We start from the raw sequence: 19,361 nt of genomic DNA on the forward strand, positions 1-19,361 counted from the left end.
CTGAAAAAACCTTCAAGTTGCGAACTCAAAGATGCAAACACGTTTGCATGTCCAGTCATGTAAGTTAGTTCACGTATCTGGCGTACATTGTCACATGGTGCATCATGTACAAGTGGTTGTGCTTTTGTGTTCTTTACTCTACGGTACTGTATAGAGTACAGTAGTACAGAATCTTTATTTCAAGCCCAGGATGTCCAGAAGCCAGCATGAAAGCAGTGGTGATGTAGCTGATACTACTGTACTTTTCAAGGTACTGTACTATAAGGTTAAAAATGTTTTCTTTATTTTTTGTTTTTATTTGTAGTTTTATGTACTGTTTGTGTGAAAAGTATTATAAACCTATTACAGCACAGTACCGTATAGCCAGTTGTTTTAGTTGGGTACCTAGGCTAACTTTGTTGGACTTGGGAACAGACTGGACTTACCAAAGCGCTCTCAGAACAGAACTCGTCATATGTAAGGGGACTTACTGTAATCTTTCCCTGGATTAGTTTTTTTTTTTTTTTTTTCTTTCTTTTTTTCTTTTTTTTTTTTTTTTTTTCCGGTACGCGGGCCTCTCACTGTTGTGGCCTCTCCCGCTGCGGAGCACAGGCTCCGGACGCACAGGCTCAGCGGCCATGGCTCACGGGTCCAGCCGCTCCGCGGCATGTGGGATCTTCCCGGACCGGGGCACGAACCTGTGTCCCCTGCATCGGCAGGCGGACTCTCAACCACTGCGCCACCAGGGAAGCCCCTCCCTGGATTAGTTTTGATTGTTCTTGAACTTTATTTACAAACAGTCATACAGTCATGCAGCACACACTCATTCATATTTGACTTCTTTTGGTCATCCATTTTGGGAGTGTATCAGTAGTTTGTTTTATATTTGTTTTCGTTTTTTTAATTGCTGAGAATATTCCATTGTATGAATAAATCACACTTTAAAAAAATCTGTTCTGCTATTATAGATGTTTGTGGCTTTTTTATTTCTCCCCGTTTTAGCTTTTATAAAGCTGCTGTGAACATTCTTGTGTTGTTTTTTGTTTTGTTTTTGTTTTTGTTTTTTTGCGGTACGTCGGCCTCTCACTGTTGTGGCCTCTCCCGTTGCGGAGCACAGGCTCCGGACGCGCAGGCTCAGCGGCCATGGCTCACGGGCCCAGCCGCTCCGCAGCATATGGAATCTTCCCGGACCGGGGCACGAACCCACGTTCCCTGCATCGGCAGGTGGACTCTCAACCACTGCGCCACCCAGGGAAGCCCTCTTGTGTATATTGATAGCAGGTGCTATGGTCTGACTGTGTCCCTTAAAATTCATGTTGAAACCTAACCACTATACCAAGGTGATAGGGAGGTGATTAGGCCATGAGGGCAGACCCTCATGCTTGGGTTAGCACCATTATAAAAGAGTCTCGGGAAAGATCCTCCCCACCTTCCACCATGTGAGGATACAACTAGAAGTCAGCAGTGTGTAGCCCAGAAGAGGGCCTTCACCAGAGCCCAGCTGTGTGGCACTCTGATCTTAGACTTCTAGCCTCCAGAATTGTGAGCAATAAAATTCTGCTGTTTATAAGCCATCCAGTCTATAGTGTTTTGTTATAGAAACCCAGGCAGACTAAGACAGTGCAATCTTTTATTCAGTTATTCTTCTATTGGTAGGCATTTATTTTGTTTCAAGTTTTTAGCCTCTAAATAGTGTTTGCTAAGCAATCTTACACATGTTCTAAATCTTTGACTTTTATTGAATAGTCTCAGTAGTGTGATTGTTGGATCAATGGGTAATATGTTTTTTAAACTTGTTATTTAATTTTTGTATTTAATTTACTTATGTCCAGATTGCCTCTGTGAAAGGCTATGACAGTTCACAGTTCCACCAGCAATGTAGGAACGTACCTATTAACACATATCCCAAACAGTATTAGTTATCACTGTAATTTTTGCTGTCAGTGGATGTAAGTGATGCCAGTATGTCTTTAGTTTGCAGTTCCCTGACTACAAATAAATTTGAGCGATTTGCTCTTCCATCTCTTTATATTCTTTGTATATTTTTCTATTAACTTTAAGATGTCAGTTTCTAACTACTTTATATAATTATATTCTTTGTAGCTTCCTCATAAATATCTTTCTAGAATTTTAGATTTATATTAACTTTATGGTTTCATGCCATACGAAACACTTTCAATTTTTATGTAGAAAATTGCATCTTGGTTAAGGTCTCTCCTACCCCTAGATTTTGTAAATATACTTTCCAACGTTTCCTTGTGAATTTTATTGTGCATGTTATATTTTTATGTCTTTAATCCATCTGGAATTTATTTTTGTACATGGCATATGATAGCAGTCCAATTTTACTTTCTCCCAGATGGATAACCAGTTGTGCTACTTCTATTTTCCTACTGAGTAGAACTGCCATGTTTGTTATATCTTAAATTCTCATATATGCTGGGATTGATTTCTAGCTTGTTCTATTTATTTATTTTTGTGTATTCCTATACCAATACTGTTTTGGTTAAAGAGGCTCTGAGTTATGTTCTAATATCCAGTAAAGCAAGTCTTTTTTTCACTGTTTCCTGTTTCATATTTTTCTTATCTATTTTTGCATATTTAATCTTCCATATAAACTTTAAAGTCATTTTCTCCAGTCTCACCATTATCCTGAAAAGTTATATAAGGATTCTAGTTTGAATTACATTTAATTCACATATTAATTTAGGTTATAAGATACATTGTTATAATATCTTTACATCTGAGAATATGGTATGCCTTTCCACTTGTCAAGGTCTTATGTCTGTTGAAGACTTCAGAGTTGCCTTCATATATGTCTTGTTCCTCTTTTGTTAAATTTATTCCTAAGAATTATCTTAGAGTGTTGTCGCTATAGCAAATGGAATATTTTTTTTTTCTGATTTCCATTTCTAAGTAGCTAATTGCTACAACAGAGAATAGACATTAATTTTTTCTAATTCTCTATCCATCTACCTCTTGATATTTTGATTAGTCCTCCTAATTTTATACTAGCATCTTTTAAGATTTTCAGGTATGTGATAATAGCAGCAAAAACAGTTTCACTTCTTTTTTCACTGTTTATGCAGGCTACTAAATTTTCTTGTTTTTATATTTGATAGAAGCTTTAAGACAGTGTTTAATGATGGTGGTGATAGCATCCCTATTGAGTTCCTGAGTTCAATTTAATTTTAATTAAAATGGTCTTAGTGATTCAGACTTCTGGAAGGCATGCTATTCAGTTGTGGGGGTTTTTTGGTAATACTTTTTATTTTATTTAAGTGATTTTATTCTGTCTCAGGCTTTGATTTTTTTTATTAGGAATGTCTACTGAAATTTTATGAAGGACTTTTTCAGCACTTAATAGTGAATATGATTTTCTTTAACTTGTTGTTGGAGTAGACACGTTATCAACATATGATAGACTTCTTGATATTGAACTACCCTTGGCTTCATGGAATAAATTTCTGCAGACCAAATACTCCTGGATTTTTAGTTTTCTGTTCTTTCTGGTCTTTGACAGAGGGTTCCTCAACCCTAGTCTCTAGTTAGAACTTGTCAGGCACAGGGGAAAGAAGCCCTAAGTAATCCACAGGGACTCTTACAGGCTCTCTTACTCCCAGCTGTAAGACCTATAGCTATTTGGGTCTGGTAAATCAAGTAAATTGGAGTTGAGAATGGAGGGAAAAGAGGGTGCTTTCTGGTCTCCGGCTTCCAGAATCATCCTCTGGTCCTTCTTTCTTTTGGTTATTTTTCACCTCTTATATCAGTGACTATTTTGCTTAGTACCAAAAATTTACATCAGAATGGCTTCCTTAACAGATTCTTTTAATAAATAAAAGAATAATGAAATAGCAGCGTGTTCTGATGTTTCTCTTTCCTTCCATCCAGTCAGCCTTGTGTTTTCTGAAACCTATTTGCATTGTTTTCGCTAGTGATTTTAGTGGCAAAACTCAGTGGTAACAGTCTTTTGCCATGAATTTCAAGTTTTTATCCAGAGCCACATAATCGATATTTACATTTCTTATTGTCCAAGGGAAGCCCTGGAGGCCCAGCCACATTTTACCAGTCTGGAAAAATAATTTAAATATCTAATTATAACTTCATTTTAATTAAAAATCTCTTCCTGGTCGATTTGGTAATAGTCAAGGATTCAATAATATTTAATCATAAGAACCTCCTGTGGATACTAAACAAAAAGGGGATCAAGTTAGCAAAAAGATCACTGGCCATGAAGTTAGGAAGTGTCTGGGTACTAGTTTCAACTCTGCCCCTGGCTTACATGAACTCGGATGAGGTTCTGACTATTTCCTTTTCTCTGCTGAAATGAGGTTGCTGAAGTAAATGGTTGAGCTTCCTTTAAGTTTCCTTTAAGCTTTAACATTCTGGAAAAATGAAATGGAATGTTTGAGTCCTGCCCCCAAAATAGCCTGTGATTCTACTGTTTCACAACTCAGTACTCTTGCTGTCTGATTCTGTAAGAAAACAGATTGGCAGTGGACTTTCAGAACTTTATTGTCTGCTCCACTATAGCAGTTGCCATAGTAGGTCAGCTATAGACTGAATGTTCTTGGCTCCCCAAAATTCATGTTGGAAACCCTAACACCACCCCCACCCCCAACAATGTGATGGTGTTTGGAGGTGGGGCCTTTGAGAGGAGATTCAAGATTCAAGGGGCCTCTCAAGGGGGTAGAGCCCTCATGAATGGGTATAGTATCCTTATAAAAAAAGACCATAGAAAGCTCCCTTGCCCCTTCTGCCATGTGAGGACACAGTGTAAGATGACTGGATGCTCACCAGACACCAAATTGCCAACACCTTGATCTTGGGCTTCCCAGTCTCTGGGACTATGAGAAATAAATTTATTGTTTATAGGCAATTCAGTCTATGGTATTTTTGTTATAGAATTTCTAATGGGCTGAGATACTATTCCTTTAAGTTGTTATTTGTGAAAATAATTTTTAAGTCCCTATATCCCATCTTTGTAAATTCATGTACCCTCTGATGAGTTTCTGTAAGTCGTATCTGTCCAGGCAGTTTTCAAGGTCTTTCCGAATTATAAGACTATAAAGACATAATTAGGTTTGGTCATATTAAATTTGCTGATATCTGACAGTGTTTGATTTACAAATAGGCAATTTCACATGCATCAACCTAATAATTATGGGTGAATTAAACTGTTACCATACTAGGATTTTACTTTAAAGGTCTTCCCATCCAAAAACAAATGCCTGTTGTTTTATTAGGCATTTGTTGTTTAGTCAATCAGAAATACCTTTGAAAGCCTGCTTTGTGCTGGCCGTGTGTTAAGGTCTTATGGTTATGCCCATGAATAAAATATACCTGTTCTCTGGTTTGGGGGAATCTACAGTCTAATGAGGGAAATAGGCAATTAACTAACCATTGGGAATAAAGTTGCATGAGGGCTATAGAAAAGAGGATACATATTGTTGTGCAGCAAATGACAAGGACTTCTCATCTAAGGGTTCAAAACGTTCTCTTGTTCAGAATTATCCAGGGAGGGGGATTGTGGTGGTAGGAGAGGGGGACGTGTGTGCATGGCATGTGTGATGTTAAAAGTCAAGGGGAGGGCTTCCCTGGTGGCGCAGTGGTTGAGAGTCTGCCTGCCGTTGCAAGGGACGCGGGCTCGTGCCCCGGTCCGGGAAGATCCCACATGCCGCGGAGCGGCTGGGCCCGTGAGCCATGGCCACTGAGCCTGCGCGTCCGGAGCCTGTGCTCCGCAATGGGAGAGGCCACAGCAGTGAGAGGCCCGCGTACCACACACACACACAAAAAAAAGTCAAGGGGAAAAGCATGTTCTCAAGGGTGATAAAGAGCTTGGCAGTTTCAGAGTGTGAAAGTTGGTAAAGTCAGAGAAGGTAGGTAGGAGCCAGATCTTAGAAAGCTTAAATAAGGCATATTTAATATCTCAGGCAATGGGAAGTCATTTTAAGTAGGCAAATCATATATTCAGGTTTGGAAGGCAGTATGCAAGGTGATTTAGTGTGTCCATCTAAAGGTAGATTATCTTGATTCAAATCCTAGTTTTGTATTCAGGCCATTGACATTGGGCAATTTACAATTAAACCTTTTGTTTCCTATGTGTAAAATGGGGTAATAATAGTATCTTATTTGTAGAGTAGTTAGAATAACTTAGATAATGCATGAAAACACTTCGTACAATTCATAGCCCCTGGTAAGTATAAATTAACCACTTAGTTATTGTTATTATTTATATTATCATTGAGTTAGAATGGAGTAGGATTAATTGCAGCAAAACCTAGTAATTCAGGCAAGAGATAATTGTTACTTGGTTTGTTATTGTTATTATTTGTATTATTGAGTTAGAATGGAATAAGATAAATTGCAGCAAAACCTGTTAGCAATTCATGCAAGAGATAATTGTCACTTGGTTTGTTTTAGTGGCAGAAGGGATAGAGAAAGAGATAACTTCTTGAGAGAAATTTCACAGGTAGAATCCTTGGCACTTGGTGATTGAATGAATGTGCGAGATGAGGGAGAGGGAGGAATTAAATTGGGTTTGGAATGACATCGATATAAATACACCCACATCAGCTGAACTAAAATAATTAAATCAACATTTAAAGCTCATTTTTACTAAATAATAAGTGATAGATAATGCCCAGAAGTGAATCTTATGAATTTGAAGCACTGAGATTGATCCTTTTCCATCTATAATCGATAAACTGCTGAGGAGGCTGGGAGAAGAATAAATGTAATTTGAACAATCTTTTCTCTTTTTCGTTTGGTGTTTCCTTTCTCTCTCTGCCATTTTTCATTTTTAGTTCTGTGATTTGGTTATTTTAATTTTTTAGTGTTAGGTTGAGCCATATAGAAGTTTCCATTTTTGTAGATCAGAAAATATTTAACCAGAAATGAAATGGTTAAATATTAACAATTTCACATGGTTCATCTAGTTATATTCTCATTCTGTAAAAAGTTTTAACTGGGGCTGTAGGTGTCTATTTTGAATTAAATTGAGTACCAAGGCCATCTGAAGGAATGTTGCAGTGATGGCATAAGGACAAGTGGAGCTGAGCCCCATGAAGTAGGTGACTTAACCTGGCATCATCTATTCAGTGTGGCTCTGAGAGGGCATCATATGGCCAGGTTTTTTGTTAGCTTTACCAAAAGGGACATGTTATATATTACTTTGGCTTTTTTTTTTTTTAACCTGATTGTAAAAAATAGCACATAGAAATTAGCAAATTCACAAAACCATAAAGAAGAAATTAAAAATCACTTGTAATCCCACTATCCAGTGAAAAGTAGAATTGATTTTTAATGCATTTTCTTCCAGTCATATATACAGAAATACTCTTTTATTAAAAAAATCATGTGACTGCATTATTTTTAAAGGTAAATGTATGTATAGATTTTTGTTAGGACATAGATTTATTGCTCCCCCTTGTCATTAGAAATTTGTCTCCTCTGGAGAAAATGGTTTCCTTTAATCCAAAACAAAACATTTAACTTTTGACTGATTATTTTCTTTAATTCCTAGTATGAATATTTTGATTATAGCTCCTAGAGTGGTTTTACTAAAATAGAAACAAAATGGAAAGAACTACTATTGTACTAATGGTATTGTAACAGTTTGTGGGTTTTGTTGCATTTTTATAACATTTTAAATTCTTTAAAATTATCAGTTAATATATTACCTGTTTTTATCATTGTAACTCTCTAGTTTCATACATGAGAAACCTGAGATGGAATAAGAATAAGTTACATGCCCAAATTTACAAGTAGTTAAAAAAGCCTGGACTCTTGACTTTGGTGAATGGTTTTTCCATTTATTGAAATACAACTCTCAGGAATCATTCTTTTTTTAATTCAATATTTATTAAGCAGTCAAAACATGGAAGTTCAAAAATAAAGTCTATGTCAAATGTATATATTGAGTAACCTGGTTTGGCTGGAGGGCAAGGTATTTGGGGGTTTTGGTATAGTAGATCAGACTGGAAAGGCAATAGGAGCCGTTGAGTCTTCTTGAATAATGGAGTTCATAATAACCATAATGAAGCATGTGCTATTGGGTATTTTAACGAGGCAGAAATGAATAGATTAGAAAAATGAACAAGACTAGAAGTCCAGACAGTATTTAATGATAGCCTAAAGCATTAAAAACTAAAAGGAGGAAACGAATTTGAGAGCCATTATAGAAATAGATTCATAAGATGTGGTAACTAAGAATGGTATATTAAGGGAGAGAGTGGTCAAGATGATTTCTGAGTTCATACCTGAGTGCCCGGGAAAATGTGAGAAAAAAAGTAAAAGAGTCTTATTTGGTGGGAAAAAATGTATTTAACTTTGGTCATGCTGTGGTTGAAGTCTCTGTATGACATCCAGGTAGATGTGTGACTAGCAGGCAAATTGTAGAAGGAAAGGGGAACTCAGGAGTGAAGTCAAGTGTTGAGACATAGGCAGAGAAATTATTTGTCTAGTGGGAATAATTAGTGCCATACCATCTTTCCTTCTTGCCTTACATATGTATAGCCTCAATGCATTTGAGGAATGCAGGGCAGCAAAGTGTCGAAATAACTGTCATTGCCCTTAGAACTGGGCAGTCACAATAAGAGAGGGCACCTCAGGATTCAGAAGAGCCCCAGCCTCAAGCAATGCAGTAGGACTGGTGGGAAAACACAGACTATTTAGGAAGGCTGTTTGAGGTTGTGTGAGAAGAAAGTAAAGTTATATATCCCCTGTGTACTAAGTATTGGTAAGCCTTTTGTATACACTGTCTGCTTTATTTCTCACCAACATCATGAAATAGGGAGTGTGATCCTCATTTTACAGATGATGAAACTGAGGCTAAGAGAGGCTAAGTAATATTAGAGCAAGGAAGCAAGGATTTGAGCCAGATGGGTGTTCAGTGCCATGGGTCTTTTTGCTGTGCCACACTTTGCCATCTTTTCCAATAAGACCTGTCAATTACAGCTATCAAGCTTATGCTCAGTAGGTTTTTTGAGTTCCTTGCCTTCGTGCAGTAAGCACAGCGCTTCAGATCTTAAAATGTAATTGAGTGACCATTGCCTGCAATGAGAAAGCATGTGTGTGAAACAGATAAAAAATGAAAGTTGGATCACATAACATATATCTCCATCCAGGTGTGCAGACCTTCTGGAATGTTTACAAATGTCAACATTTGTTTATTTTATTTTACTCTACTGAGTTATGTGAAACTTTACTTAGAAGGATGAATTGAGAGACCAAAGATACCTGGAGGAAAAGATAATAAAAATGCACATTTCTAATTAACTAAAGATTGTCATAATTTGACACTCCCAATTAGCTGAAAATTGTCATCACTTATGACATCACCTGAAGAGCCACAGTAAAATCCCAATTTGCCTTGTGTTAAGTAAGCACAAACAAGGTTGTATATTCTAAGATACAAAGCTAGTTTGTACCATGAAACTTCCTGCAATTTTCAAACCTGGGTGGAAGTGGGTGCATTTTCTTGTCCATCTTTTGTTTGTATATTTGTGTACCACTTCTCAGCAATCTAGAAGTAAGTAATGGCATCTCAAAACCATAGGATAGTGTCGAATACAGGAATAATGTAATTCCTCTTTGTGTGTGCTATTTCTGCAGTATTCAGAGTAGATGGGATTTTCTTTATTTTTTCTCTTGAAAACCTAATTTTTAAGTTTGTTTGTTGTTTTGGTCACGTTTCTTAAAATAGATCCATATTTAGTGAACCATGAGAGAAAATTAATGCTAAATATGTAGCCTTCTAGCTAGAACTTCTTGTGCTGAATTATGATTCCTCAGTTGTCACGCACTGTTAACACACTTTCATTCTTTAACATTGCTCTTTGTTCTATGGGAAATGCTACAAGAAAATAGGAATTTCCTCTCACCATTACCCCTCTGGCAGTGTGTTTCAATCTAATTCCTGGCTTGCTGTCTGTCCTGGTTACTACCTCTTCTCCTTACTAGCAGTCTAAATTCTGCTTCATCTACTAAGAGGGGGATTCCAGACAGACGAGGAAACAGCCTTCAAACACTGCCCTGCAGGCATATTAAGTTATTTCCCCCACTGTGCAGTCTGGAAATCAGGGACCACCTCTCTGGCAATGAATTCTAACGAGCTGCTAAAGATGCCGGAGTGTGTGCGCACACAGGCGTTTTCTTTCCCCTCCCCCGCCTCTTCCTTTTCCCAAGCCCCTCTTCTCCCTATTTCCCCTCCTACTCCTTTATCCCCTCCCTCTGTGTCTCATTTCTGCAGTAAACGGGGCTGAGGCACATTCCTGCTTTGCAAGGCTTTCTGTTAAGGTGTTCTGTGGCTTTTGTTTGGATCGCAGCATGCTGAATTACAGGTAATACTCTGAAATTGAGCTAGACAGATCAATGCTGTTGAAATTTTTCTAAGAGGCAAAATATTACATTGGAATCAATGAAGAAAATAAGTTATCTTGGCTAATTTTATTCATGGTAATTAAATTCTATAAGCAGATTCCTCTTCTCCCCCAAAAAGCTCAAATGAAAGGAAATGGGGTTAGATTGATCTGACTTGCGATTGATTTTGTTTTATGTTGATCATGAAAGCTTGCTGTTGCTGCGCCTCCTCTGTAGAGTAAGGACCAATTATGTGGGGTGCTACTGAGGGTAGCCGTGAATAGTTGTACCGGGTGGGGTGGGATAGAGTGGGAGGGGTGATACCAGCTCGAGCTAGCCAGGTTCTTGATTAGGGCATTGGATGCAAAATGTAAAACGCTCTTTCCTTTTCTTCTATCAGCTGTTCAGAGGAGACTCATTACAACTCCTGCTGAAGTCCTAATCTTCCTCCCTTCCCTTCTGCCCCTACCCCGTACCCTCATTGGCCTGAAGACATTGTACAGAGTTTGCCTTACTCCCCTGGTGCTATGTGTATGGTAAACCTGGTACTATGGCCGCATCTCGGACTGGCCAGACAACTGCTGCTGGTTCTCCCTATTCCAAGAAGGATTTAAAGGGGAATTGCACTGCAGGCAATGCATCAGAGCAGCAGCATCGGGAGCCTGGGGACTAAGGCTCCTCGGGCATTATTACAGACACAGAGCTGACCGCAATGACAGCAGCTGCTTCTTTGAACTGTTGGCAGCAGCCAAGCGGCAGCATGAAGTGAGAGATCACTCCTGAGCTCAAGATGAACTCTACCTTGGATGGTAATCAGAGCAGCCACCCTTTTTGCCTCTTGGCATTTGGCTATTTGGAAACTGTCAATTTTTGCCTTTTGGAAGTATTAATTATTGTCTTTCTAACTGTGTTGATTATTTCTGGCAACATTATTGTGATTTTTGTATTTCATTGTGCACCTTTGTTGAACCACCATACTACAAGTTATTTTATCCAGACTATGGCATATGCTGACCTCTTGGTTGGGGTAAGCTGCCTGGTCCCTTCTTTATCACTCCTCCACTACCCGCTTCCAGTAGAGGAGTCCTTGACTTGCCAGGTATTTGGTTTTGTAGTATCAGTTCTGAAGAGTGTCTCCATGGCCTCTCTGGCCTGTATCAGCATCGATAGATATATTGCCATCACTAAGCCTCTAACCTATAATACCCTGGTTACGCCCTGGAGACTGCGTCTGTGTATTTTCCTGATTTGGCTATACTCGACCCTGGTCTTCCTGCCTTCCTTTTTCCACTGGGGCAAACCTGGATATCATGGAGATGTGTTTCAGTGGTGTGCAGAGTCCTGGCACACCGACCCCTACTTCACCCTGTTCATCGTGATGATGTTATATGCCCCAGCAGCCCTCATTGTGTGCTTCACCTATTTCAACATCTTCCGCATCTGCCAACAGCACACAAAGGAAATCAGCGAAAGGCAAGCCCGCTTCAGCAGCCAGAGTGGGGAGACTGGGGAGGTGCAGGCCTGTCCTGATAAGCGCTATGCCATGGTCCTGTTCCGAATTACTAGTGTATTTTACATCCTCTGGTTGCCATACATCATCTACTTCTTACTGGAGAGCTCCACTGGCCACAGCAACCGCTTCGCATCCTTCTTGACCACCTGGCTTGCTATTAGTAATAGTTTCTGCAACTGTGTCATTTATAGTCTTTCCAACAGTGTCTTCCAAAGGGGACTAAAGCGCCTCTCAGGGGCCATGTGTACTTCTTGTGCAAGTCAGATGATAGCTAAGGACACTTACACAGTTAGGAGCAAAGGCCCCCTTAATGGATTTCATGTCTGAAGTGGTTCAGATATCGGGTCACTGTGTTGTGTGTGTGTGTGTGTGTGTGTTTCCTTTTTATCTTTTTGTATTTCTAGTTCACTGGGAAATATGGGACAAAATAGTTTGACTCTAAGCAATAGTTAACAAATGATCCATCCAAAATACCTTTTAAGTTTGCAGAAATGATTTTTTTAATGCTTTCGAATGAGAAGAATCAGGACCATGAAGATAAATTGCTCTTCGTCCCTATTTCCATAATGTCATGGAAATGACTGTATTTAATTCTCAGACTTAAAATGAATAAAGCCATATCTAACACCTCTCTCCAGCTGGCATGACTGAACCTGGGTGTGAAAAGCGTCAGCATTTTTAAAAGTCATCATTTTCTTGTTGCTTTTCTGGGTTCTTTCCAGCTGTTTGAGCTTCATGTACAATTGATTTCTTTTAACAGGAAATATTAAAATACAGTGATGAATTAACAGGGTTTTAAAATTTTCTTTACATCTGTCAAAGTGTAACTACCCTGCAGGTTTCCACACTGTCATTCAGAAAGTCAAATATTTTATGTCTTATTCTCTTGAGAGAATTTTCAATACAGTGAATAATGTGAAAACTTAAACATTAATTTAAAATTTGGGGGGACTTCCCTGGCGGTTCAGTGGTTAAGACTTTGCCTTCCAATGCAGGGGGTGTGGGTTCAGTCCCTGGTTGAGGAGCTAATATCCCACATGTCTCATTGCCAAGAAACCAAAAAACATAAAAGAGAAGCAATATTGTAACAAATTCGGTAAAGACTTAAAAAAAAAAATGGTCCACATCAAAAAAAAAATCTTAAAAAATAAATTTTAAAAAATAATAAAATTTTTGCATTGAACCATGAAGCAAAAGTGCAGTCAAATCATATAATTTATAGAAAAACTAAGCTGTATTTTATGCCATGCTTCACTGAGACCTAAACAAATATGTATACTGAAAGTGATTGTGTTATAGTATTTTTGCCCAAGCCTTTGTGTATGTGTGTATTGAGAATATTTGAATTGAGTTAGATTTCTCTTTTACAGCAAAATGCATTTAAATAAGCTGAAAAATAATTAAATGATAGGCTGATGGCTGCCATTTTTATAATGGTGAAAATACATTGAAATGTGTCTTTGGTCTTCTCTGCTCTTTTTAGCTAGAGACTTCCTGAAATACTAGAATGTCAGGAAGAAAGGTCCTAGGCAACTGAGTCAGAAAATACAATGTACATTTAGCTAGTTCATTTTTAAAATAGGAGGGGTTGATTGAGATGGTCTCTTTGTGGTTAAATGGTATCATCTAATAAAGTAGTAACTAATTCTTTTTAAAAGCATTCTTTCAGTTAGTGTTAAGGAATTCATATTTGAATGAGAGAAGGAGAAATTCTGATTCTCTCTCTATTGCTATTCTCTTTCTGGAAAAAAAATCCTTGGAATACTGTTCCATTCCTAAATAGGCTTTTTTTTTTTTTTAAGCCAAAGTACTAGCAAAATCTGTAGAATTATTAATTGAGAGTGCTGTGTATCTGTATGTAGAGTGATGTTTTGTTCCTAAAAGTAATTATGTTTAGAGCGAGAGGTTTATTTTTCTAAAAGGAGAGAAGGATTTCCCAGCAGCTCCAAGCATGAAAGTATTTCCTCTGCTCTTCTACTGGTTTTAATGTTTTAGAAGTCTTCAGGGAACTTGTATGATCTCTGCCTTTGGCTAGATGTTGTAATCTGAATGTGACAGTGGTGTTCAGTGAGATTGAAGATAGAAGAAAACCAAGGGAAATGTGGATTTTTGAGTCCAAGGAAGGACATAGATATTTATAAAACAGGCAGATATGCTTTGGTTTTCCATCATCATATTAGAAAACCTCCTACCCCCTTTTAAAATAAAAGATGGCGTTCTTACGATTTTAGAGATTGATTTGATTTTAACCTCAAATGTATTCTACTTAAACATTTTTATTTTAAGAGAACAAGTATGAATATAAGCATTTAAACTTCAGATTCTGAGTTCTTCCCAAAAGCTTGCTTGCTCTTTATATTTAGTATTAGAAAATTTGATTCTAAGTTGTTTCAAAATTTAGAACTCATATTGGAATTGCAAGTTATGTTAGCAGTGGCTTTGTTAAGTTGCCATTTGAAGTAGAAAACCTTTTCTGTTAGATTCTGAAAAAAAGCTGTATACAATTCCCCTTTATTTAAGTGGCACAGATCTAAGAAAACAAAATTCCCTTTTTTCATATATATCAGAGAATGTAACCTGTTCAGGTTTGCACAGTTTGCTTGTCAATTTTTAGTTCAGATATGGGACTCATGAAGATTAATTTTTATGGAAAACTGATGTTAAATCAGTAGATTTTTTGTGTGTGTGGGGGTACTGAACCCTTTTAATTTTTTCTTGCAGTAGGGTTCCATTTTAGAGAAAACAAAAGTTTTTGGAAAAGATTTTGTGGGAATGTTACGGAAATGAGGAAATCTCTGTTTAATTTTCTGGAAATGGCTAATCAAGCTGAGCTTTCAATGACTGGAAGGCAACAACTCTTTTAATAAGAGCTTTTGTTAGTAGATTTTTATATTTTTGCCCTAGTACCAAATTTAGATGTCAGAGGGTTTTTTTTATTGTTTTTTTTTTTTTCACATTAGAACCTCTCAGCCTAAAACTAAAGTAGGAACTAAGTAGATATAGTAACTTTAAAGAAAAATAAAGCATTCCTCCCCAGCTGATACTTAATATTAGATGTCTTTCCAGTTTATCTTGTAGTCATTGGACTTTATAAACTCTAACGTTTCTTCCAGGTATCAATTCTATTCTCATATTTCATTGTCTGTACTGCTTTAAAATTTTTGTTTTCTTGTGGTGTGTGTATCCTGGGGAGAAGGGTTGTGTTTGAATGCAATCATACAATCTTCTGTGGCTGGGGGCAGTTTCTGTGTGGTGCATTTGGAGAGTTTGTATTTAAGTAACCTTTTCATCCTTGCATATTTAGTGCAACATTTAATGACGTTTTGTTTAAATACCAATCTGACTAGTTCAGAATGAGAAAAAGTATATTTTTAGAGTCAGTTACCTTAGGCTTTGACAAGACAGCCCATTTAACTTTATATAGTATATGGCTGATATCAGAGGAAGCATAAGCTTTTGGTGACTGTGTTGAAATTATTTCACAGTAAATTTTAAAATAAGACTATACTAATTGTTATATTTGTAATTAGTTGTGTTTTTATACAATGATTTCAGTGAAGGTGTGTTTTTTTCCTCTTAGAGCAGAAAAGCAATTACAAAAGGACAAGTGCTCCACTTTAATGAAAGAATTATCTTTCCCCAGAATGGATATTGGAATTTTTCATGGACCTGTTGGCTTTAACCCTAAATTCCATTTTGGAAAGAGTTTTATTTAAGGTTTATTGCTGGATAAATATGTTTTTGAGCCTTTTATAGTGGCTTTTCCTTTTTACTTGAATAATGGTCTCAGTATTTTAAGGATTGGGAAAACTTGAATTTTTGTACTATTAAATGCATTTACCTCTTTGAACTTGAAAATGAAGCAACAGGGTTACAAGTTCCCAGATGGTAGAGTGATTTCTGGGAGTTTCCTCAGCTTTGCAGGTTTGATTAAAACATCTGCCTTTGATGGCTTTGTAGGAATTTTACTGACTGTGTTTTTGAATCATAAAAGATTTGTGAAATAAATTATTGGCAAACCAGAATTTATTGCTATATGAGGAAATTTGGGGAAGTTTAAGGATGGGGGAGAATCATGGAACTATAAACTTTTTTTAAAGTCTTCATAAGTCATTATTTGTGTTGATTTTTGCATAGTTTTTCCATTTCAGGTTACTAAATATTTTATATTAAATGTACATATTATTAACGTATTTTGCAGGCCCAAGGAATATTCTAGACATTTCTTATAGCTGTAAATGAGTCACTTGGCTTTTCTTCAAAATTTGGATGATAACGGAATCATGATATGTAAAATGAACTTTGAACTACGAATCTAGGTTTCTGTTACTAATTAACTCGTTTTGTAAGGGGTGGTCGCTTCTCTAAGCACTTAATTTCTTCTATTTATAATAATCCTTTTATCCTTCACAGGGTTACTTTGAGGATTGAATTAGATAACAGATGTAAGAGAACTTTGTAATATGTAAAGTGCTTTGAAAATAAAAATGATTACTGTTATTTGTATCTGCCATAGCTTTACATCTAAGGAAGCTGCATATAATGTGGCGCTCCCCCCCATAAGATCTTTGAAGGTCAATGCTAGGTGACTATTCCATGCTACTTAGCAATCCCAAAATAAGAGTAACTTTAAATTCAACATAAAACTGTTACATTTACTCTCTTTACTTGTTTCCAAAGTCTCTAAAGGCAGGGACAATGTCTCTTCATACCTTTAACCCCCCAAATCTAACATAGGACCTGGCTTAGAGCAGAAGTTTTAGTAAGTTTTACGGAGTTAATGAATGAGCCTTTCTAATTATTACTTCTAGTCACTATTATTACTTCTAGTCATTATAGAGCAGTGATGTTCAAAGGGTAGTCCAAAGCCCATAAGCAGTTTTTCATTTGATCAAAGCCATTCGAGACTGTATATAATAAATATCTCTTTTTAGTACCAAGAGACTACTGTGGGAATGTGTGTGCTTTATATGCTAGGTACCTTTACTCCTGGAAACTGTGTAGCCTCGGCCCAGGGAACTTCAGGCAGTGCTGTCAAACTGCCAATTTCTCACAGCATGGGTAAGATCTTGGCTCTAGATCCAGATAAGATAGGCTGTAAAAATCAGTCACTATGAAAGAGGAGCAATAGAATAGGATAGCTTGGTGAACGAAATGGTTCTAATTCTTTGGTTTTGCTTTTTCTTTCAGTCTTTACCACTTTTCTAGCTCTATCTTCCCTTTTCTTTTCTTAACACACTGTTGGTCATATATTCAGAGTGAAGTGCTTACCATACTGCTCTAGGGTATGGAAAATTGTATTATGCAGTAACTGGCTTTTCAGAAAAGTTTAAGAAGCAATCAAGAAGCGCTTATGTAGCAAGCTCTACTAGATGCCAGGTAGTATAGCTAGCTGGCCTCAGAGATTTAAAGAAGGATCACATGATTCCTTTCTTATGGAACTTTATAGTTTTCAGATGTCTCATATAGAAAAATTCTGTGATCTGTCTTTCAAAAAGCTTCACAGAGTGACTTTATCAGGAGGAATTTACCAAGGCCTACTGGTGGGACAGTTGGCACACCATGGGTCTGTTTCTTGGGTGGGTTCATTATGCCAGTATATAAAATCATAATGTCACTTCATTAGTTTAAAATAAGAAATCATTGCTGGCAATAGGGAGCAGCAGTCTTTCTCTATTGGTAGATCTTCATGGGAAGCCAAACCATATTCAGAATGTTGCTTAGTGAGGATGGAATCTCAGAATATGGTTCTGTAATGTGAAAATTTACTGGTATAAGACTGAGCCTGATGTTCCATCTCTGAAATCAGAAAACCTGGTCATTGGGATCCTAATAAAAGTTGAAATCATCTGTGCTTCCAGTACTGACCAACCTACCTTCTAACTGACATATTATTTCTTTAAATTAACTTCTTTTGTTACTTTTAGTAAAATTCCTTGCAAGTTTTAACAGTCTTACAAGCTTGCTAACTCATTCTCTCTCTTTTTGGTGGTTTTATATATCACTTTTACCATGAAACATTGTTTTCTGATTTAGTATTCAAAGGGTGGCCTTACTACTTTGTTAGTTTGGGGAAGCAACTCATCTTGGTTTTCATGGAGTGAATATATACTGTGTAGTTGGAAAAGCAAGATATATGAAAATACCTATAAAAATTAACAGTATCAGTCAGGTAATTAGAATAGAAACATTAAATTTTTGAAAGTCAGATCATCCACAAAGGAGATAGGGAGGGACATTTGAGCTGTAGAAGACCTTAGAGATCATTTGGTCTGATTCTCTCTTTTTATAGTCAGGAAACCAGTCCAGTGTCCACACAGCCATTTATGATAATACCCAGACTTCCTATTTCCTAATCCATCATCCATTCCTGTTATATCTTGTTGCTTTTGCAGAGGAGTGGGAGTTTGCCTTCACTCAGCCAAGTCCTGAATAAGACTTAAATAGGCTGATATGAGGTGTTTGTTCTTGTGTGTGTAATTTTAGGTGTAGAAAGCATTATGGGCAATGATATAAATGTTAACTGAGGCTTGTTATGTTTCAGAAGAATTTTATAAACTTTGTCCTGTTTAATCCTTCTGAGGCTCTGTGAGCTAGTGACTATTAACCCCATTAAAAAGATGAGAAAACTGAGATTGAGTTGCCAGAGACAAACAGTTAATAAGTGGAAGATCTGGGATTCAAACCCAGGTCTTCCTGACTTCAGAGCCTACATTCTTACCTCACGTAATTCTCACAGAAACCTATCAGGCAGTTTTTTATTTTTTTTATAACTCTGTTTTACAGGTGAGGAAACTTAGGCTTAGAGAGATTAAGAAACTTTTGTCAATATATCAGCTAACTTCCATACTTGGAAAACATGTGACAGACTTCCTACTAAATATAGCAGATTTAGTATGCATATTTATTTCTGTTAACTCCACTGTAAAGAATGGCAAAAGTATAATACATATGGACAAAGAGAAGAGCAGAGCTGATGGCAGATGAATAAAGCTAACAAAATTTGGGGTTATGGAAACCCAGTGGACAAGTGGTAACTGACTCAGCAGAATTGACAAAGCTGAATTTGGGGGAGGGGCAGAGAGGATCTGCCCATAAAACCCAGTAAATATGTGGGAATTAGATTTCTGATATGCCTCTCAGGCAGAGAGTAGTGTGAAGCTGAAAACTGAAGAATTGTTAGAAAGTTTATTGAAGGCACATTTAGATACCGTGACTCATCCCCCCACCCCCACACTCCTCCACTGTACACCACCTTGATCCCCATCCCAAGTTGGCCCTAGTAGACCACTGGTTTTTCACCATCCCAGCAGAAGATGGGAGACTTACTCTTTGGAGTTTGAACCACAGGCGTTCTGGATGCCAGGGATAGCTGAGAATGGGACTGAGACACCTTGTTGAAAACAAGAGTATCAAGAGAAAGTCTGCTTATTAAATAATCAGTTTCCCTTTCCCACTACACTCCCAGAATGCTCTTAGCCTTAAACCTTCTAAGCAGGAGATAAGA

The 19,361-nt window shown here is 37.3% G+C and overlaps 2 protein-coding genes across 2 annotated transcripts in view; both read left to right on the forward strand.

Moving 5' to 3' along the window:
* The window catches only part of RABGAP1 (RAB GTPase activating protein 1), a 155,620-nt gene that overhangs the window by 80,888 nt on the left and 55,371 nt on the right, over window positions 1-19,361 (forward strand). The window lies entirely within an intron of this gene.
* Window positions 10,288-12,483, forward strand: GPR21 (G protein-coupled receptor 21). Its single transcript, XM_065879574.1, has 2 exons — window positions 10,288-10,322; window positions 10,742-12,483. The coding sequence occupies exon 2, from the start codon at window positions 11,132-11,134 to the stop codon at window positions 12,179-12,181; it is 1,050 nt and encodes a 349-aa protein (XP_065735646.1). The 5' UTR covers window positions 10,288-10,322; window positions 10,742-11,131; the 3' UTR covers window positions 12,182-12,483.

The sequence above is a fragment of the Phocoena phocoena genome, chromosome 6, assembly GCF_963924675.1.
Source record: "Phocoena phocoena chromosome 6, mPhoPho1.1, whole genome shotgun sequence".
In the NCBI taxonomy this organism is placed as follows: Eukaryota; Metazoa; Chordata; class Mammalia; order Artiodactyla; family Phocoenidae; genus Phocoena; species Phocoena phocoena.

What these genes read in the sequence shown, in the direction of transcription:
- GPR21 (XM_065879574.1), top strand. Translation starts at nt 11,132, where the DNA reads ATGAACTCTACCTTGGATGGTAATCAGAGCAGCCACCCTTTTTGCCTC.